Raw genomic sequence first — 15,733 nt, forward strand, 5'->3', positions numbered from 1 at the left:
TGTGGACCCTCTCCAGCCTGTGCACACCTTTTTTGTATATGAGGGACCAGAACTGAATACAATATTCCAGGTGTGGCCTGACAAGTGCTGAGTAGAGCAAAATTATGACTTCTTTATCTCTGCTGGTGATGCCCTTGTTGATGCAGCCCAGCATCTTGTTGGCCTTCCTTGCTGCTGCAGTGCACTGTTCACTCATGCTGAGCCTGTTATCTACCAAGACCCCCAGGTCCCTTTCTACAGAGCTACTCTCCAGCCAGGTAGATCCCAGTCTGTGCTGCACTCCTGGGTTATGTGTTCCCAGGTACAAGACTGTACAATTCTGCACACAGAACAAGACAAGATTCTTGTTAGCCCACTTTTACAGCTTGTCCAGGTCTTCCTGCAGGGTGGTTCTCCCTTCTGGAGTGTCTACTTCCCTACTCAACTTGGTGTCATCTGCAAACTTCATCAGTTCACAAAAGTTTACAGTGTGGCTCCTTCAGTGTCTATAACAAGGTCTTTCACCCCTACCGTATCCCTGACGCCCCTACAGACCACTCAGATATGTTTGAAACTGCCCAGGAATTGGGTAAAAGGCACAACTGCCATGCCACATGCAAGAGAATGCGATCATGTTGAACCTCTCCAAGGCATCAAGCTACAAAGAAGCTGTTTCTTTTGATTTCAGCATACTACAGCCTGACCTTATTAGCTCTCCTGTGTGCTTAAACGACACTCCTTAAAGGACTGTCCTCCTTCTCCATCACTGAGGCTTCTGCCATATTCATGTCAACCGTGGTCATTTTTAATCCACGGCACTGTGGTAGGCACCCACAGATAAAAAGGTTCAACATTCAGAGAAGCCACCGAAAACTTCTTGGGGCTTATTTAGAACTTGCTGCATTCCCCATATAAATTAGAGCAGCTTCAGGGTCCCAGGACTTGCCAGGTCTGAATTCTAAGTGCTGCAAATGGAAGAGATCATGGCATGAGGCAGCAAGCACCAAAGCTGTAATGATCTTCCTCCAGGGTGTCAATTACATTTGCTGTTTGCCTTACGGCACATGTAGGTGATTACAGTGTGAAGGCCAGGATACATTTGTTTAATGTATCTTTGAACTCTATTACATTTTCCACTCATCTTGCTAAAGCCTTATCTTCAATTACACTCCTTTCCATGTGCCTTAAGCTGTTATTTGTTACAAGACCAACCTGACCCTCTTGTATCCAAAATGTCACTGAATTAAATCAAATTTTTATACTTTTCAACTTGAACAGTTATCTCCTGATGCACATAACAAACAGATAATGAGATCTGCATTTTATTAGACACAGCAGCACTTACTGATGTTTAACTATTAGGCAGAACCATTTTGCTGCTTCCAGTCACAATTACATTATTTTTCCCTGGGGCTGGTTGGCCATCAATTGATTTAACTCATTCTAAACATGCAGTGTAGTATTTTCCTTAGTGTTGCTTGCACTCAGAGAATTGGATACATACATTTATATCCTTTTTTTCCTAAAAGAAAAGGGATTTTTCCACACTTACTTTTCTCTACAGCCTAAGCTTTTTGCCTCCTTTTGTTACAATTTTTCTGAGCTTTGTCTCTGAGTCAGGGATGCTCCAAAATCACACTCTTAGATTTAAGCATATCCTCAAACCCTGCTCACTTTGATAGGACTAAAGCACATACTTGAAACTAAACACAGTCATGAATGAGGACACATTCCTGAAGTAAGTCCATATCAAAAATGCCCCACTGGGCACATTCCAGTGGCTAACATTTACACCAGCTACTGGTAGTGTTCTACACACTTTATGCTTTCTATGTACTTGCTTATAACTCATTATTCATACAGTGCTCATAATGACTAAATGATAAAAGCACCAAACTGGGATCTAATCAATGCAAATATTTAGGTCCATGACAGGACACACGGAGATCTGCCACCCCCCTCCAGAAGAGCCTGGTGGCCACGTGGCTCTCCTACACGCCGGGAGTCAACTCACACATTCATAAATAAACCAGATGGTAAACATCAAAAGGTTACATACCCTCACTAGTTCTGTGTGCATACTCATGCTCTGGCTCAGGGCAAGGGAAGGAAGAGAGGTGAATCTAATTCTCTTTACATTAAGCCAACAAGAATAGAAGCATATATGTCATCATTTACTGCATCTCAATTTGTGGAGGGTTTTTCTCAGAATATGCTAACTTGATTGCTTACTGAACATACCTTGGAGACTGTTTCATATTGCTTGTGTGTAGCAGAAGCTCACCCACGTCTCTCTTGACTCTAAAAGATAAAGGATATAAACGCTACTATAGGATTATTGTTATTATTGTTATTATTGTTATTATTTAGATGAAGAAAATAAAGCTTGATTCAGATAAGAATGTGTTTTTGGGATTTACTAAGCAGTCCAGAGGATTTATGAGCTATGTTCTAGATACGTCAGTTTTATTAAAAAAATATTACTACATTTAAAAATAATAATCCTTCCTGAAATGAATGGAAGAGGGGCACCCAGAGCCATAGATTGCTTAAGAAAATCTATTTCCTCACCTATTTCACCGATGCTCACAGAAAGCAGCTGCCATAATTTTTTATTATAAATGCTAGGCAGATTGTTGGCTAACTCTGCTTACACAACCCAAGCCTTTGTAAAAAGGCTTTACACCTGTGTAAAAAGTCCAGCTGGGTATTTATCAGTAACTGTTTCCAAGATGCCCCCTAAAGAATCCCCTGTGGTTCTCCACGACCCATGGTGCTCTTCTGTACCACTTGTCATTAATCTCAGGCTGTAATGTGGTGTTTAATAGGGCATGCCATCCTGGGCAGGAAGGATTAGCTGGGGCAAGGACATTGGGATTTATGGTTCCTTACAGTCAGAGCTGCTATAAAAACATAAAAGCTTTAAGAAAACCTCCTTGAAACAGAGAATGTGCAGTGTGGCAGAAGCTGTTTGTGTCTCTTCCTCACAACATTATCAAGCCCTGGACTCCAACTTTCCAGCCTCCCATCGAGGTGTGGCTGTGCTGCAGAAGGGTGAAGGATGAAGCAGCTGGACTGGCTGTGGTGTGACCACAACAGGAGGGATGGGAAGTGTGTGTGTGTGTGTGGGCAGCTCTGCAAGACTGAAAATAGTGCCAGCAGTCAAACTGAGACTAGTGCCAGCAGTCAAAGCTAAGGGACAGGAGATATTGTATGTGTGAGTGTTGGATGAAAGGCTTTAAAACATCAAAGTGTTAAGTGTTTTGGTTTGGTTTTTTTTTTCGCCCTCATTTTTCTATTCAGGTATTGGTTGCATTTCTATTCAGTAATGAAATTGCATTTATAACCCTCCTGCTAAGTCAGTTGCTAGTGGTGATGGTTTAAAATTTGACCAGGAGGAAGGACATTGACAGCCTGCCCAGAAAAATCTGAAGATGTACCAGATCAGATGAGGAGTCCTTTTGAAAAATACAGCAAGATTTTTTTGTTTCCAAAATCAGATTCAGCTTTTAAAATAATACATGAGCCATCTTCTGTGTGGATAGATAGATAATACCTTCTGTAATGAAGACACATCATGAACTATGCTCGTATGATACCCTGAAAGAATGCAGTAGTATCATAGAAACACAGAGTGGTTTGGGTTGGAAGGGACCTTAGGATGATTATCTAGTTCCAGCCCCCCTGCCATGGCCAGGGACACCTCCCACGAGACCAGGTTTCTTCAAGCCCCATCTAACCTGGCCTTAAACACTTCCAGGGAGGGGGCATCCACAGCTTCTCTGGACAACCTGTGCCCCGGTCTCACCACCCTCACAGTGAAGAATTTTTTCCCAATGTCTAACCTAAATCTACTCTCTTTCAGTTGGAAGATTTTGACTAAATTTATGCTGAAATTCTGACAGGGAAGTAATCTTTTTGGTTTCTTTAGCAGCTGAGTTCAAAGCCCCTGTGATATATTCAAACTCTGAAAGCAGAAAGTAACCACAAAAGAGGTAGAAAAAGGAACTACAGAAAATGAACTTACAGAAACCACCAGCTTAACAAGCCAACCTGATCACTTGCCTTTCAGGTCACATACTAGAATCTCTACAGGGACAAGAATTACATAACAGATTGCATCTATCTGGAAGAACCTGAAGAGAGGTGGAAGGGATGGCTCAAAAAAGAAAGGAGAAACTCACTTGTGGCAGATGCCAGCAGCTCCCTCTGAGCCTGGTGGCTTTACTGCAGGACAAGGCAAGGGTGGGCACACAGCTGTACCCCAAGGTAACTCAGAAACCTGGCCTCAGCTGCTCTTGCTGGATCCATTTCTCCCACCACCAGCCCTTGCATGAGCCTATTCCCAGGGTCACACATCATGTCCCCAGGGTGGGAGCTGAATATGAATTGCTGGTGAGCTGCTGCAGGTCACAGACCTTAGGTCGCCACCTCTGAGTTACATTCTACCAACCTTGACTTTCAGACCAGCTGACAGAAAAAACACCAACCCTGATATTTTATAATAAAATGCATTGCTAGACAAATTAAGAAAGGTCTGGCAACATTTTGCTGTCAAAATAGTGAATACTGGTTGTCAAAAATAATGATGCTACGAATAAAAATCCTTGTGAAAAACAGAGAGACATTTAGACACATTTATACAACCACTTTCATCCCATGGGTTCAAAGAATTTTACAGCAGTAGCAAAAAGACACTGCTTGATCAGGTGCCTGCTGCGGCAGAATGGACCAAAATAAAGTATTTGTGACATGATACTGGCAAATTCTATCAGAAAAATGATGTTTGGGGTCCTTTAAAAACTGCTGTGTCTGTTCAAATAGCAGGAAAAGTTTGCTGTCTTGCCTGTGATGAAGAGGCAAGCTTTTTGCTGGCCTACGGGAGATCTCTGCAAACACTCTTCTTGCACAGGCAAGGAAGCAGTCTCCTTTCAGTTGCAGAAAGAAAACCTGTGGTCATATCCTACCAGTTGACTTTTTGTAACTTGTAAATAATTCCTTTCATTTGTATGAGCCTCTCACTCGCTTAAATAGCAACATGGATATGAAATAGAAATAAGTAAATTTCCACAGCTTTCCCATTTTCTCTAATGATCTGTCATGTTGCATGGCTTGAAAATACTAGGAATTTATCTTACTTAAATGAACAGCAGTTGTGCTGATCTGCGTGACCTGAGCAGGCGGGGGCAGGGAAGCATACAGGTACACAGAATAATCAGAGGGAGGAAAATATTCCACAGCTTGAAGGAAACAGCATGTGAATATGAATCTGAGGCTCTCATCACTGATACCCAAGCTGAGAAACCAGCACAACTATGCCAATGCTTCCTTTGGCAGGTAGAGATGTGGCTCCAGCTGTGGTCGTTCAGCAATCTCCAGGGAAGAAGGCAGCAACCAATGGCATCTAAAGAAATTAGGCTATTGAGGTGGAAGAAAAGAATCTCCCACTGAAGACATCATTTGATGTCAGACATTGATGGTTTCATTTTTGCACATCCTGCCAATTTGTTACAATTAGAAAACCAGACTTGAATGCTAAAGTTAATGGTGGCTTGGGGATAAGGTACTCCAACCGAGGAAGACGTGGGCATGGGAACACACTGCCAGGGAGCCAAAGGGAGCACAGCTGGCATGGAAGGAGGTAAAAGAATAAAACTTGAAGAACTGCTGGCCTAGGAAACTGTTTAGAGTGATTTCTCTCCTTATTACCATAAATGGATCTTAAAATGTTTTGCCTCTGGAATTCTGAAAGAACATTTCCAGACTACAGATGGATTTCTGTAAATGAAGGTTCAAAAATCTAGCACCTGCAAGGAAGCAGAAAAGTAACCTGGAAAACAACACACAACAGAAAACCCCATGTTCAGCTTGACACTATCACAGCCTTCCCTATAGCTTCACACCTATGCAAATTATCTGCCAAAATGCATAAAGCTCAAGATAAACAAATCTCTTCCACAACTTGGCATACAGAAAAAGGGTCTGAACTGAAATGATAGTGGAGTTTTAGAGACCCATCCATTTGCTGTCATCGTGCCATCTGTCTCCCTGGCAGAGTCCTGATAGTTTGCATTGGCAGCTTTGATTGCCAAAGCTCATGAATTAAGTTAGAGTTACCTAGCCTTCCCACACACAGTTTCTTATTAGTTTCTCTAGGCCTGCTATTCTAGATGATTGACAGAACTGCAGGATACTGTGTACTTGCAGAAGCATAATATATTTTGATATTTTTACACTTTTTTCTTAAACCAGAAAGATGGATTGTTTTCTATTGTGATTTGAAAGCAATCTGCAGAGACCAAGTCCATCAGAGCCCAGAGAAAGGTTTACTTCTCAGGGGCCGACCACAGGTAAAGAAGATCACAGGTGCCTGTATATATATGTGTTAAGTATTTGCTGTCACCACAGTAATAAATGGAAGCTGTGGATGCCTTATGAGGGCAGTGCCCCCTGAGGCTGGCTCCAAGTTATTGTGTTACTGTCATAACTACTCACTGCAAAGCACCTTTGACTGAAAGCCAATATGACTCCTAGCAGAACTCTGCTGGCTCCCCTGAAATTACACATTGATTAATTGATTAATGTTCTCCCTTAAGGTATCAAATAAGTGATAAAATTATTAACATTTCATTTATTTACACAGAGCATGACTTTAACTGTGGCAGTTAATAATTTGGGAGTTTCCTGTAAGACTTGATGAAGTTGTGTCACATCTGGTCCTTCGCCCGTGAACATGGTTTTCACTATGCAAGAACAAAGGGTTTAATTCCAGCAGGAGTTAATTAATGTTGAGCAGAAGACAGATCAACACTCCTGGCAGTCCATTTGCTGAGACATACCCAGTAATGCAAGGTACTGGAATCCCTCCTCCCTTTAGGCTGGCTGTGAAGGGGATTATGACCAAATTTGAGAGAGACAAGGACTGAGACACTTACCACAGAGTTTACATATAAGAAGACTATGATGTAGGCAAGACAGATACACAAAGAGGCTGCTCTGTTGAATAGCTTTTGTTCTTGTTCTGCTTTGCTCCTGCTGCAGAATTAAACAATACTTTAGTTATGTCACTGAAGTCATATAATTGGTGACAATTCCTAAAGGAAAGCTTGCATGCCCTGAACTAAATGAAAGCTGCCATTAGAGGATGGATGAGGAATAGTTTTCCAGCCATACAGATAAAAAGACAACAGGATTTCAACTCATTGTTTTCATTCTCTGCCCCAGGACAGAGAGACTTTTCAAAGCTCCTCACAAGCAATCTGGAGCAAAAGAACCCAGTCTGGCAAACACTGGGGCACACTGGGGACATGAGGCACTCGTGTTCTTGCTCTGAAACACTCCCATAGTCCTGCTGAGTTTCTCACTAACCTACAGCAGGATTAATCTCTGCTTCTCAGTCAGCGGGAATTGCTCAACTTTGCAGTAAGTAATTACATGTTACTGGGAGAGGAAGGCTGACTCCATCTTTCTGTTGCTGTGGCACTTGGTTCGGACGTTAGAAAACCTCAGGTAAGTCCATGCTCCAGTAAATACATGATTACTAAAAAGATTCAACATAAGAAACCTGAGAGATAGCTACCCAGAATAGCCAGACACTTGGCAATTAAAATGCTTACATGGAATATCAAGTATCATGATTCAAGGCCATAGCCTGAGCTAGGATGCTGTAAACCCTGATTGCTTATGTCCCCAATTCATGCTCTAACTGACAGACCACTGGAGAGGGAGGGAATCTCTCAGCCTTTTTCCCAGTTAGAGCTACTACCTTGCACTTGAGACAGCTTTTATGGGATAAATTAGACAAATCAACGCTCATAAAAGCCGATGTGTGTCCATGAAGAGCTCTGCTTCAGCATTCCCTCTCTCCCCTCCCAAAACTACATTCCTAACACCACAGGATGCTCAAACCAGAGGTGGAGCATAAGTCCATCACAGGGCTCGTGTTGCTCATCTCTAGAGATCTTGGTTTTGGAAAGACTAGAGTGAGACTCAGAAATGTGGACAGGCTCTGAGGGTGTGAGAACAATCTCACACTGCATTTTAACTCTTTGGATATTTTGTTGTTACAGGGGAGAAGCAAGTGGCCTCCTAGTGTTCAAAAAGCATTTCTGGATGTAAAAAGTGTGAGATGAAGATGATGAATGCTAAATAGAATTTAGATTACCCGAGTTTTAGAAAATGCCTTGACAGGACACACTTACTGAGCAGTCTGGCTGGCCACTCAGGAGAGCTTTCAGTGTTGTTGTATACAGACAGTGAATATATATGTTCCTTTAGTCCTAAATCTAGCAGCTACTCCTACCCTGTAGACTGAAAATCTCATGTATTCATTAAGCATTCTCAGCAAAAACACCTCCTGAACCGTCTCCTCTCCCTTTTCTGCCAGATGTAAGTGCAGAGGTTCAAAAGACATGCATGCAGACTCACAGTAAAGTCCATTCACTCTGTCCACCAGAGCAGATGCTACTTGGATGTGCATGTAGGCAATGGCACGGAGTGCTTTGGGAATTCCCTCTTAACTCCCAACCATTACCCGCATATTTTGAATTGGAAGGAGGGTGTGACATAATCCTGACTTTGTAGTTAGATCCTACTCTTGGAGATTCGCATAGATGTGATCATTCCACAAACAATATTCACTCAGTAGGGATCCCAGCCTTCCACTCACTTTATAAATATCAACAGTTTAGTGGAAAACAATGAGCTTACTAATCTGGGTAAAGTAAACAACATTCTGTTCTTAAAGATAAGAACATTCAGTCACTTCCAGAATGTGGTGCATTCAGCCAATGTGCTTAAAGATTGCAGAATCAGAATGGTGGAATGATCTAAGTTGGAACGGACCTCTGGAGATCACCTAGTCCAACCCCCACCAACTTCAAAGTTAGACTGGGTCACTCACAGTGCTGAATGTTGAACATTGCTGAGGATGGAGGTTTCACAGCCTCTTTGGACCCATTTCAGTGTTTGACCACTCTCCAGGTGAATATTTATTTCCAATTTTCTAATTGGAATATCTGATGTTGTGACTTGCATTCATTGCATCTTGTCCTACCACAGTGCACCTCTAAGAAGAGTTTGCCTCCATCCTCTCTACACCCTCACCTGAGGTAGCTGGAGACAATGAGAAGATTTTCCCCTTAACTTCTCTCTTTTTAAGATTGATAAACTCAGTTCTCCTCTTCCTTTTACACCATATGTCAGCTTGCTCATCACCTGCATGACCTTCTGCTGGACTTCCCCCAATATGTTAATGTCTTGCAGCAAAGAACCCCAAATTTAGCCTAAAATTCCAAGTTTTGTTGAACAGAAGGGAACAGCTAGATCCCTCATCCTGATGGCCATCTTGCTAATACAGGTCAGAATGCTGCTGGCTGCCTTTGCCACAAGGGCACTTTGCAGACTGCAACTTCTTGCCTAACAGGCCACCCAGATCCTCTTCTGCAAAAATGCTGTCTGACCAGTCAGTCCCCAGCCTGTACTGTTGTGTAGGGTTCTTCCACCCCAGGTGCAGACCTTTGCATTTCCATATATGCTACATATATATGTATTTGTCTACATTTTAAATGTCCGATTAGTGCTCAGTTGACCCATTCAGCTCCAGAATCTGCTAATATATATATATATTTAAAGTCCAATAAGATAATTAAACTATTCATCATTTTTCATTAGAACATAATCTACTTTTACTTCTTCAGATTTAATAAGTTTTATTTCCGTTTCCCTTTAAATGTAATTTTGTCTATTTGCTCCTGAAGCAAAAAACCTAATAATATCTTTTCAAGAGCACATATTCCATAATTTGTAGTTGATTCTGTTAATTCTGGGCTTCACAAGCTTCACAAGGGCCCACGCAACAAAAAGCTCAGTCCCAGCAGTTGCTAAGTGTTTTGATCACTTGAATGACAGTTGAGGATGTTTGGCACCTTGCAAACCAAGAATTTTAAATCAGGAGGCTTTACGAAAGCCTGCAAACCCCATTTGTCCTTTGAGTTGTAAGAAAAAATATCCACCCTTTCCAAAATTGCTAGTATTCATGTGTATAAAAGACAAAATAATAATCTCTCCCCCAAAAAGATGTCAGTATACTTCCAGAATTATGTTACAGTCTCTAAGGCTACACCTTTTGTAGTAACTACAATGGACCAAGTCCTGTTTTCTGGATCTGAGGACAAATGCCACTGCATGGCATGAGTCCACATGAGGAAATTCCCACTGCAACAAAACAAGGTCCTGGACTTGTGTTGGACATGCTGCCTCGTGTTTCACTTGACAGCATGGAGAAACAAGCAGCAGCACTAGAAAACATCTTGTTTCCTCAGCCCTTGTTATTATTACTTTGCTGTTTTTCTTTAAGAAGCCCAGAGAGAACTGAGAGGAGACAGCAGCAGCACCAGTTTGGTTCTCTCCTCGGTACATACCGCGAGCTCAGTACACGCCCGGTACTGCCCTGCCCACTTCTTTCCTTGGTGTTTTCTCCCCCAACTCTCTGAAAGTTCACCATCAAGTGTCATTGTCACCAATCCATAATGCCAATGCTCCTTCCTTCCTTTTCCTTCCTTCCTTCCTTTTCCTTCCTTCCTTCCTTTTCCTTCCTTCCTTCCTTTTCCTTCCTTCCTTCCTTTTCCTTCCTTCCTTCCTTCCTTCCTTCCTTCCTTCCTTCCTTCCTTCCTTCCTTCCTTTTCCTTCCTTCCTTTTCCTTCCTTCCTTCCTTCCTTCCTTCCTTCCTTCCTTCCTTCCTTCCTTCCTTTTCCTTCCTTCCTTCCTTTTCCTTCCTTCCTTCCTTCCTTCCTTCCTTCCTTCCTTCCTTCCTTCCTTCCTTCCTTTTCCTTCCTTCCTTCCTTCCTTCCTTCCTTCCTTCCTTCCTTCCTTTTCCTTCCTTCCTTCCTTCCTTTTCCTTCCTTCCCTTCCCTTCCTTCCTTCCTTTTCCTTCCTTCCCTTCCCTTCCTTTTCCTTCCTTCCTTCCTTCCTTTTCCTTCCTTCCCTTCCCTTCCTTCCTTCCTTCCTTTTCCTTCCTTCCCTTCCCTTCCTTCCTTCCTTCCTTCCTTTTCCTTCCTTCCCTTCCCTTCCTTCCTTCCTTCCTTCCTTCCTTCCTTCCTTCCTTCCTTCCTTCCTTCCTTCCTTCCTTCCTTCCTTCCTTCCTTCCTTCCTTTTCCTTCCTTCCTTCCTTTTCCTTCCTTCCTTCCTTTTCCTTCCTTCCTTTTCCTTCCTTCCTTTTCCTTCCTTCCTTTTCCTTCCTTCCTTCCTTCCTTTTCCTTCCTTCCTTCCTTCCTTTTCCTTCCTTTTCCTTCCTTCCTTCCTTTTCCTTCCTTCCTTTTCCTTCCTTCCTTTTCCTTCCTTCCTTTTCCTTCCTTCCTTCCTTCCTTCCTTTTCCTTCCTTCCTTTTCCTTCCTTCCTTCCTTCCTTCCTTTTCCTTCCTTCCTCTTCCTTCCTTCCTCTTCCTTCCTTCCTTTTCCTTCCTTCCTTCCTTCCTTCCTTCCTTCCTTCCTTCCTTCCTTCCTTCCTTCCTTCCTTCCTTCCTTCCTTCCTTCCTTCCTTCCTTCCTTCCTTCCTTCCTTCCTTCCTTCCTTCCTTCCCTCTGTCAGCCCTGTGCTGGTGCCTGCCACCGCACACATCACGTCAGCTCATTCCCAAAGGCTCTTTGGACTCATTATCCCGGGACCATCCGGAGAAGCAGGATGCCAGCGCCCTGCCCGAACGCCATCCCAGGCTCGCAGGCGGGAGCTGCGTGGCATCCCCGCACGGAGCTGCTGCGCGGGGAAACCTGCTCCCCGCCTTTAAATTCTGCCTTCCACGGTGCGGCGCAGAATCCCGCCTCACTCACATCACGAGCAGCGTGACAAAAACCAGGTGAAACGCTCAAACACTTCATGACTGCTTAAGGTGTTAATAACGTAACCATCAACAACGACAGCCAAGTGAGAGACTATTTCTAATAAAAGGCCCACCAATTACTAACAAGTGAGGAGATGCCAGAGCAGAAGTCCTCAAAGAAATAATCCCCTGCCACACCACCCGCCCCCCAGCAGAACCAGCATTACCAGCAGGTTTGCTGGACGCAGGATCTAGCACGTATGGCAGCTCTAAAATTCCAGTGGCACCGCACTGAGACATTTTTAGAAGAGCGCAGGGACAATTCCACAGGGATGCCAACTTTCTGCGTCTGACACGGAATACGACCCACGGGAAAGAAGAGACGCAGACAACGCCGGCGGCTGCGCCCGCACAGTGCGGGGAGCGGGCAGGACGGAGCGGGCAGCGGGGAGCGGCTGCCGGTTCTGCCTTCGCCCCGCTCCGGCCGGTTTGGAGGGACAATCCGCGCCCTGAAATGACTAAGCACGAACCCGCCAGCCCCAAGCCGCTCCCCGCCGAGAGGCTCCGCGGCCGCGCACGGAGGGGCACACACACACTCACCTGCCCGCCCCACGCCCCGCCAGCCCACGGCGCCGGCTCCTCCGCAGGGGCAGCCGCTCCTCCGCGCGGGTTCCGCCGCCGCGGCCGCGCCAGCACCGCCCCGCGCCGCTCCGCGCCGCCCCGCAGCCGCGCACCGCGCCGCGCCCGCGGAACCGCCGCCTTCCTCCCGCCGGCGGGGCGGGCCGGGGGCTGACGCAAGATTCTTCCTCCCGGAGATGAAGACCCCGGCGGCGGGCAGCGCGGAGCTCGGGGCAGCCGCGGACCCTCCGCGCCCGCGGTAGGGCGGAGTTCTCCCTCCCCCGCCCTCCCGGCGCGGGAGTGCGCAGCGCCCAGCTCCGCCGCCTCAGCCGGCTGAGCCCCGCTGCCCCCGAGCCCCCGACATGGAGCGCCCGCTCAACCTCAGCTGCTTCGCCGATACGACGCTGGACGCCGGCAACCGGAGCGGGTCCTCTGGCAGCCCGGACGGCGGCCGGGGACACCTCTCCGTCTTCAGCGTGCTGGTCCTCACCCTCTTGGCCATGCTGGTCGTGGCCACGTTCCTCTGGAACGGGCTGGTCCTGGCCACCATCCTCCGGGTGCGCGCTTTCCACCGGGTGCCCCACAACCTGGTGGCCTCCATGGCCATCTCCGACGTGATGGTGGCAGCCCTTGTCATGCCCCTCAGCTTGGTACGCGAGTTGTCTGGGCGGCGGTGGCGGCTGGGCCGGTTGCTGTGCCAGGTGTGGATCTCCTTTGACGTGATGTGCTGCACGGCCAGCATCTGGAACGTCACAGCCATCGCCCTGGACCGCTACTGGTCCATCACCCGCCACCTGGAGTACACACTCCGTATCCGTCGACGTATCTCCAACATCATGATTGCCCTCACCTGGGCACTCTCTGCCTTCATCTCCTTGGCCCCGCTGCTCTTTGGCTGGGGAGAGACTTACTCAGAGGACAGTGAGGAGTGCCAAGTCAGCCACGAGCCTTCCTACACCATCTTCTCCACCTTTGGGGCCTTCTACCTGCCCCTTTGTGTGGTGCTCTTTGTGTACTGGAAGATCTACAAGGCCGCCAAGTTTCGCATTGGATCTCGAAAGAGCAACTCCATCACCCCCATTACACCAGAAGGCCTGGAGGTAAGTCAAATCAGTTGTGTTTTCCTCTAGTCAACTTCTGGTAACAACCAAGCCCTTGCAGCAGTTGGGGAAACTTAAGAGCTAAAGCATGCAAGCAAACAGCATCCCACGGAATCCCAGTGAATCCTGAAGGCTTTCAAGGGAAAGTTGACTGCAAAGCTTGCAAGCCCAGTCTTTGACTCCTTCCGAGTTCCCCGCTGTGAGCTTACAAGGTGTAGCTAAAGCAACTTTGGGCCAGATTGCACGCCTGAGCTCCACGTGGGCGTGCAGTGACTCACGGATGTCCCCCCTGGAATGCTGAATCAGTGCTGGCGAGCATGAGTAAGGGGTCACCATTCCTCCCGTGGGGAGGAGGCGTGTGGGGGTGCGAGTGGCTGGGATCTCGTCTCCCCTGGGAATGATAACCTGGCAAACGAGTGCGGCTGCGGGGAGGTTGTGGATTTACCCACACGGAAGACACGAGTGCAGGGGGTTCTTTTAAATTCTTCCTCGTTGTGGCTACAACATGTCAGTTAATCTCAGGCATGGTGACTGTACACTGTACACACTTTTCGGGGGGAGGAAATGTATGTTCATTTTCCTGCCTTTCCTACCAGGCACTTTTAAACTCAATGGATTCAGAGAAAGCCAGGAGACTTCCATGCATGGCATGTGGGTGTGTGCCTGTTCTACTGATCAGATTGTAAATGGGGAGGTAATCTTACTGCAACGCTGTGTGAGCAGTTCCATGTGCCCATATATCACCACTGTCTCTAGTTTCTAGCCTCACTTAAAAACAGTCTCTGTCACCCAGAAGAAGGTCACACAACCACTCTCCCCTCCATTAGAGTGTGACATAGGTGGCCGGTGCTTCCCCATGAGCTCTGGCTATCGCTTGCACAGGTTGGTTGTGTACCTGTTGTGTGGGATCACCTGACTGAGGCACATATGGTGCAACTTGTATTTGTGTTTGGCAGGTGAAAGATGCTGCCCAGGAGCCACAGATGGTCTTCACTGTCCGTCATGCCACTGTTACATTCCAGACTGATGGAGACACATGGAGAGAGCAGAAGGAAAAGAAAGCTGCCCTCATGGTGGGCATCCTTATCGGGGTCTTTGTGCTCTGCTGGATCCCCTTCTTCATCACAGAGCTCATCAACCCCCTCTGCTCATGTGACATCCCACCCATTTGGAAGAGTATTTTTCTATGGCTAGGCTATTCAAATTCCTTTTTTAATCCACTCATCTACACTGCTTTCAACAAAAACTACAACAATGCCTTCAGGAACCTATTCTTTAGACAGCACTGAACAGAAAAAGCTTTCCTGCTGCTGCAGGAAGCTGATTTCAACTCTCAGTGAATCCTTCCAAACTCTTCAGGAAGTTCAAAGCCACAGATGCTGGAGGTGATGCTAGAGACACATCCCCAGGGGTCGTACATCCCAGCAACAGTCTTGGTTCCTGCACAGACTGTCCTACCCAGCCTTTAAGTCAGTTGCTATTTTTCCTGCAAAGAGCATGCAAGAGTTTCTCTGGTCGGCAACACAGCTCTCCCTCCTGTGCCCCACTGCTTTCCTCCTGCCCTTCCTAGTGACATTCTTGGGACTGCTCGGTGGCAGTAATGGTGCAGAGGAGTCTTCTGGCAAAGAGTGATGTTTGAAACACTGGTTTGACCACTGCCAGTCTCTCATGGCATGAATCAACTTAATGTTGGGAGGTTTTGTGATTATAGATGAAACTGGATATTTTATGGCTTGGTTGAAAAGGCTGTTTGCCTTGTCTTTCGCTGGTAGAGACTGTCAAATGTTTGTATTTGGGGAATAAAACCCTCATTAAGGGTTAAAAGCAGATTCCAAGTATGAAGCCTTTTCTCACACACTTTATCAATGAGTTGTTCTATTTGCTCTTGGATTCCGTGTAGCAAGTTTTTAAAAATGTATTTATTGTGAAAGCTTAATGCATGGTGTACCCTGGAATGAGAGAGAATGCATGGGAAATCCACCTCCTGTTCTCTGACTGCTATGTGTGAGCATCTGCCTCAGACCTTTGCTTTCAAAAATACCAGCTATAAATGTTGATCCTTGTGTCTGTGTTTCCCATTCTAAACCATAAATGTATTTTGAGCGGTCATGGGGCAGGTTTTCTGTAGTTGCAGAGAATGCAGTGAGTGTATTTTAAATAAGCTGTCAATGAGGAGCTGTGTTTTACTATTTCTGAGTGTGATTCAGGTCTTCCTGAAACCA

The 15,733-nt window shown here is 46.0% G+C and overlaps 1 protein-coding gene across 1 annotated transcript; it reads left to right on the top strand.

The window, feature by feature from the left end:
* Positions 1 to 12,773: 12,773 nt before the first annotated feature.
* HTR5A (5-hydroxytryptamine receptor 5A) lies at positions 12,774 to 15,318 on the top strand. The gene is made up of 2 exons (XM_051611170.1): positions 12,774 to 13,511; positions 14,468 to 15,318. The coding sequence occupies exons 1-2, from the start codon at positions 12,774 to 12,776 to the stop codon at positions 14,798 to 14,800; spliced, it is 1,071 nt and encodes a 356-aa protein (XP_051467130.1). The 3' UTR covers positions 14,801 to 15,318.
* The last annotated feature ends 415 nt before the right edge of the window (positions 15,319 to 15,733 follow it).

This window comes from Apus apus, chromosome 2 (assembly GCF_020740795.1).
Source record: "Apus apus isolate bApuApu2 chromosome 2, bApuApu2.pri.cur, whole genome shotgun sequence".
NCBI lineage: Eukaryota > Metazoa > Chordata > Aves > Apodiformes > Apodidae > Apus > Apus apus.

Coding starts and splice junctions, on each gene's coding strand:
- HTR5A (XM_051611170.1), top strand. CDS start 12,774: ATGGAGCGCCCGCTCAACCTCAGCTGCTTCGCCGATACGACGCTGGAC. Junction 13,512..14,467: donor TTACACCAGAAGGCCTGGAG/GTAAGTCAAATC, acceptor TGTGTTTGGCAG/GTGAAAGATGCTGCCCAGGA.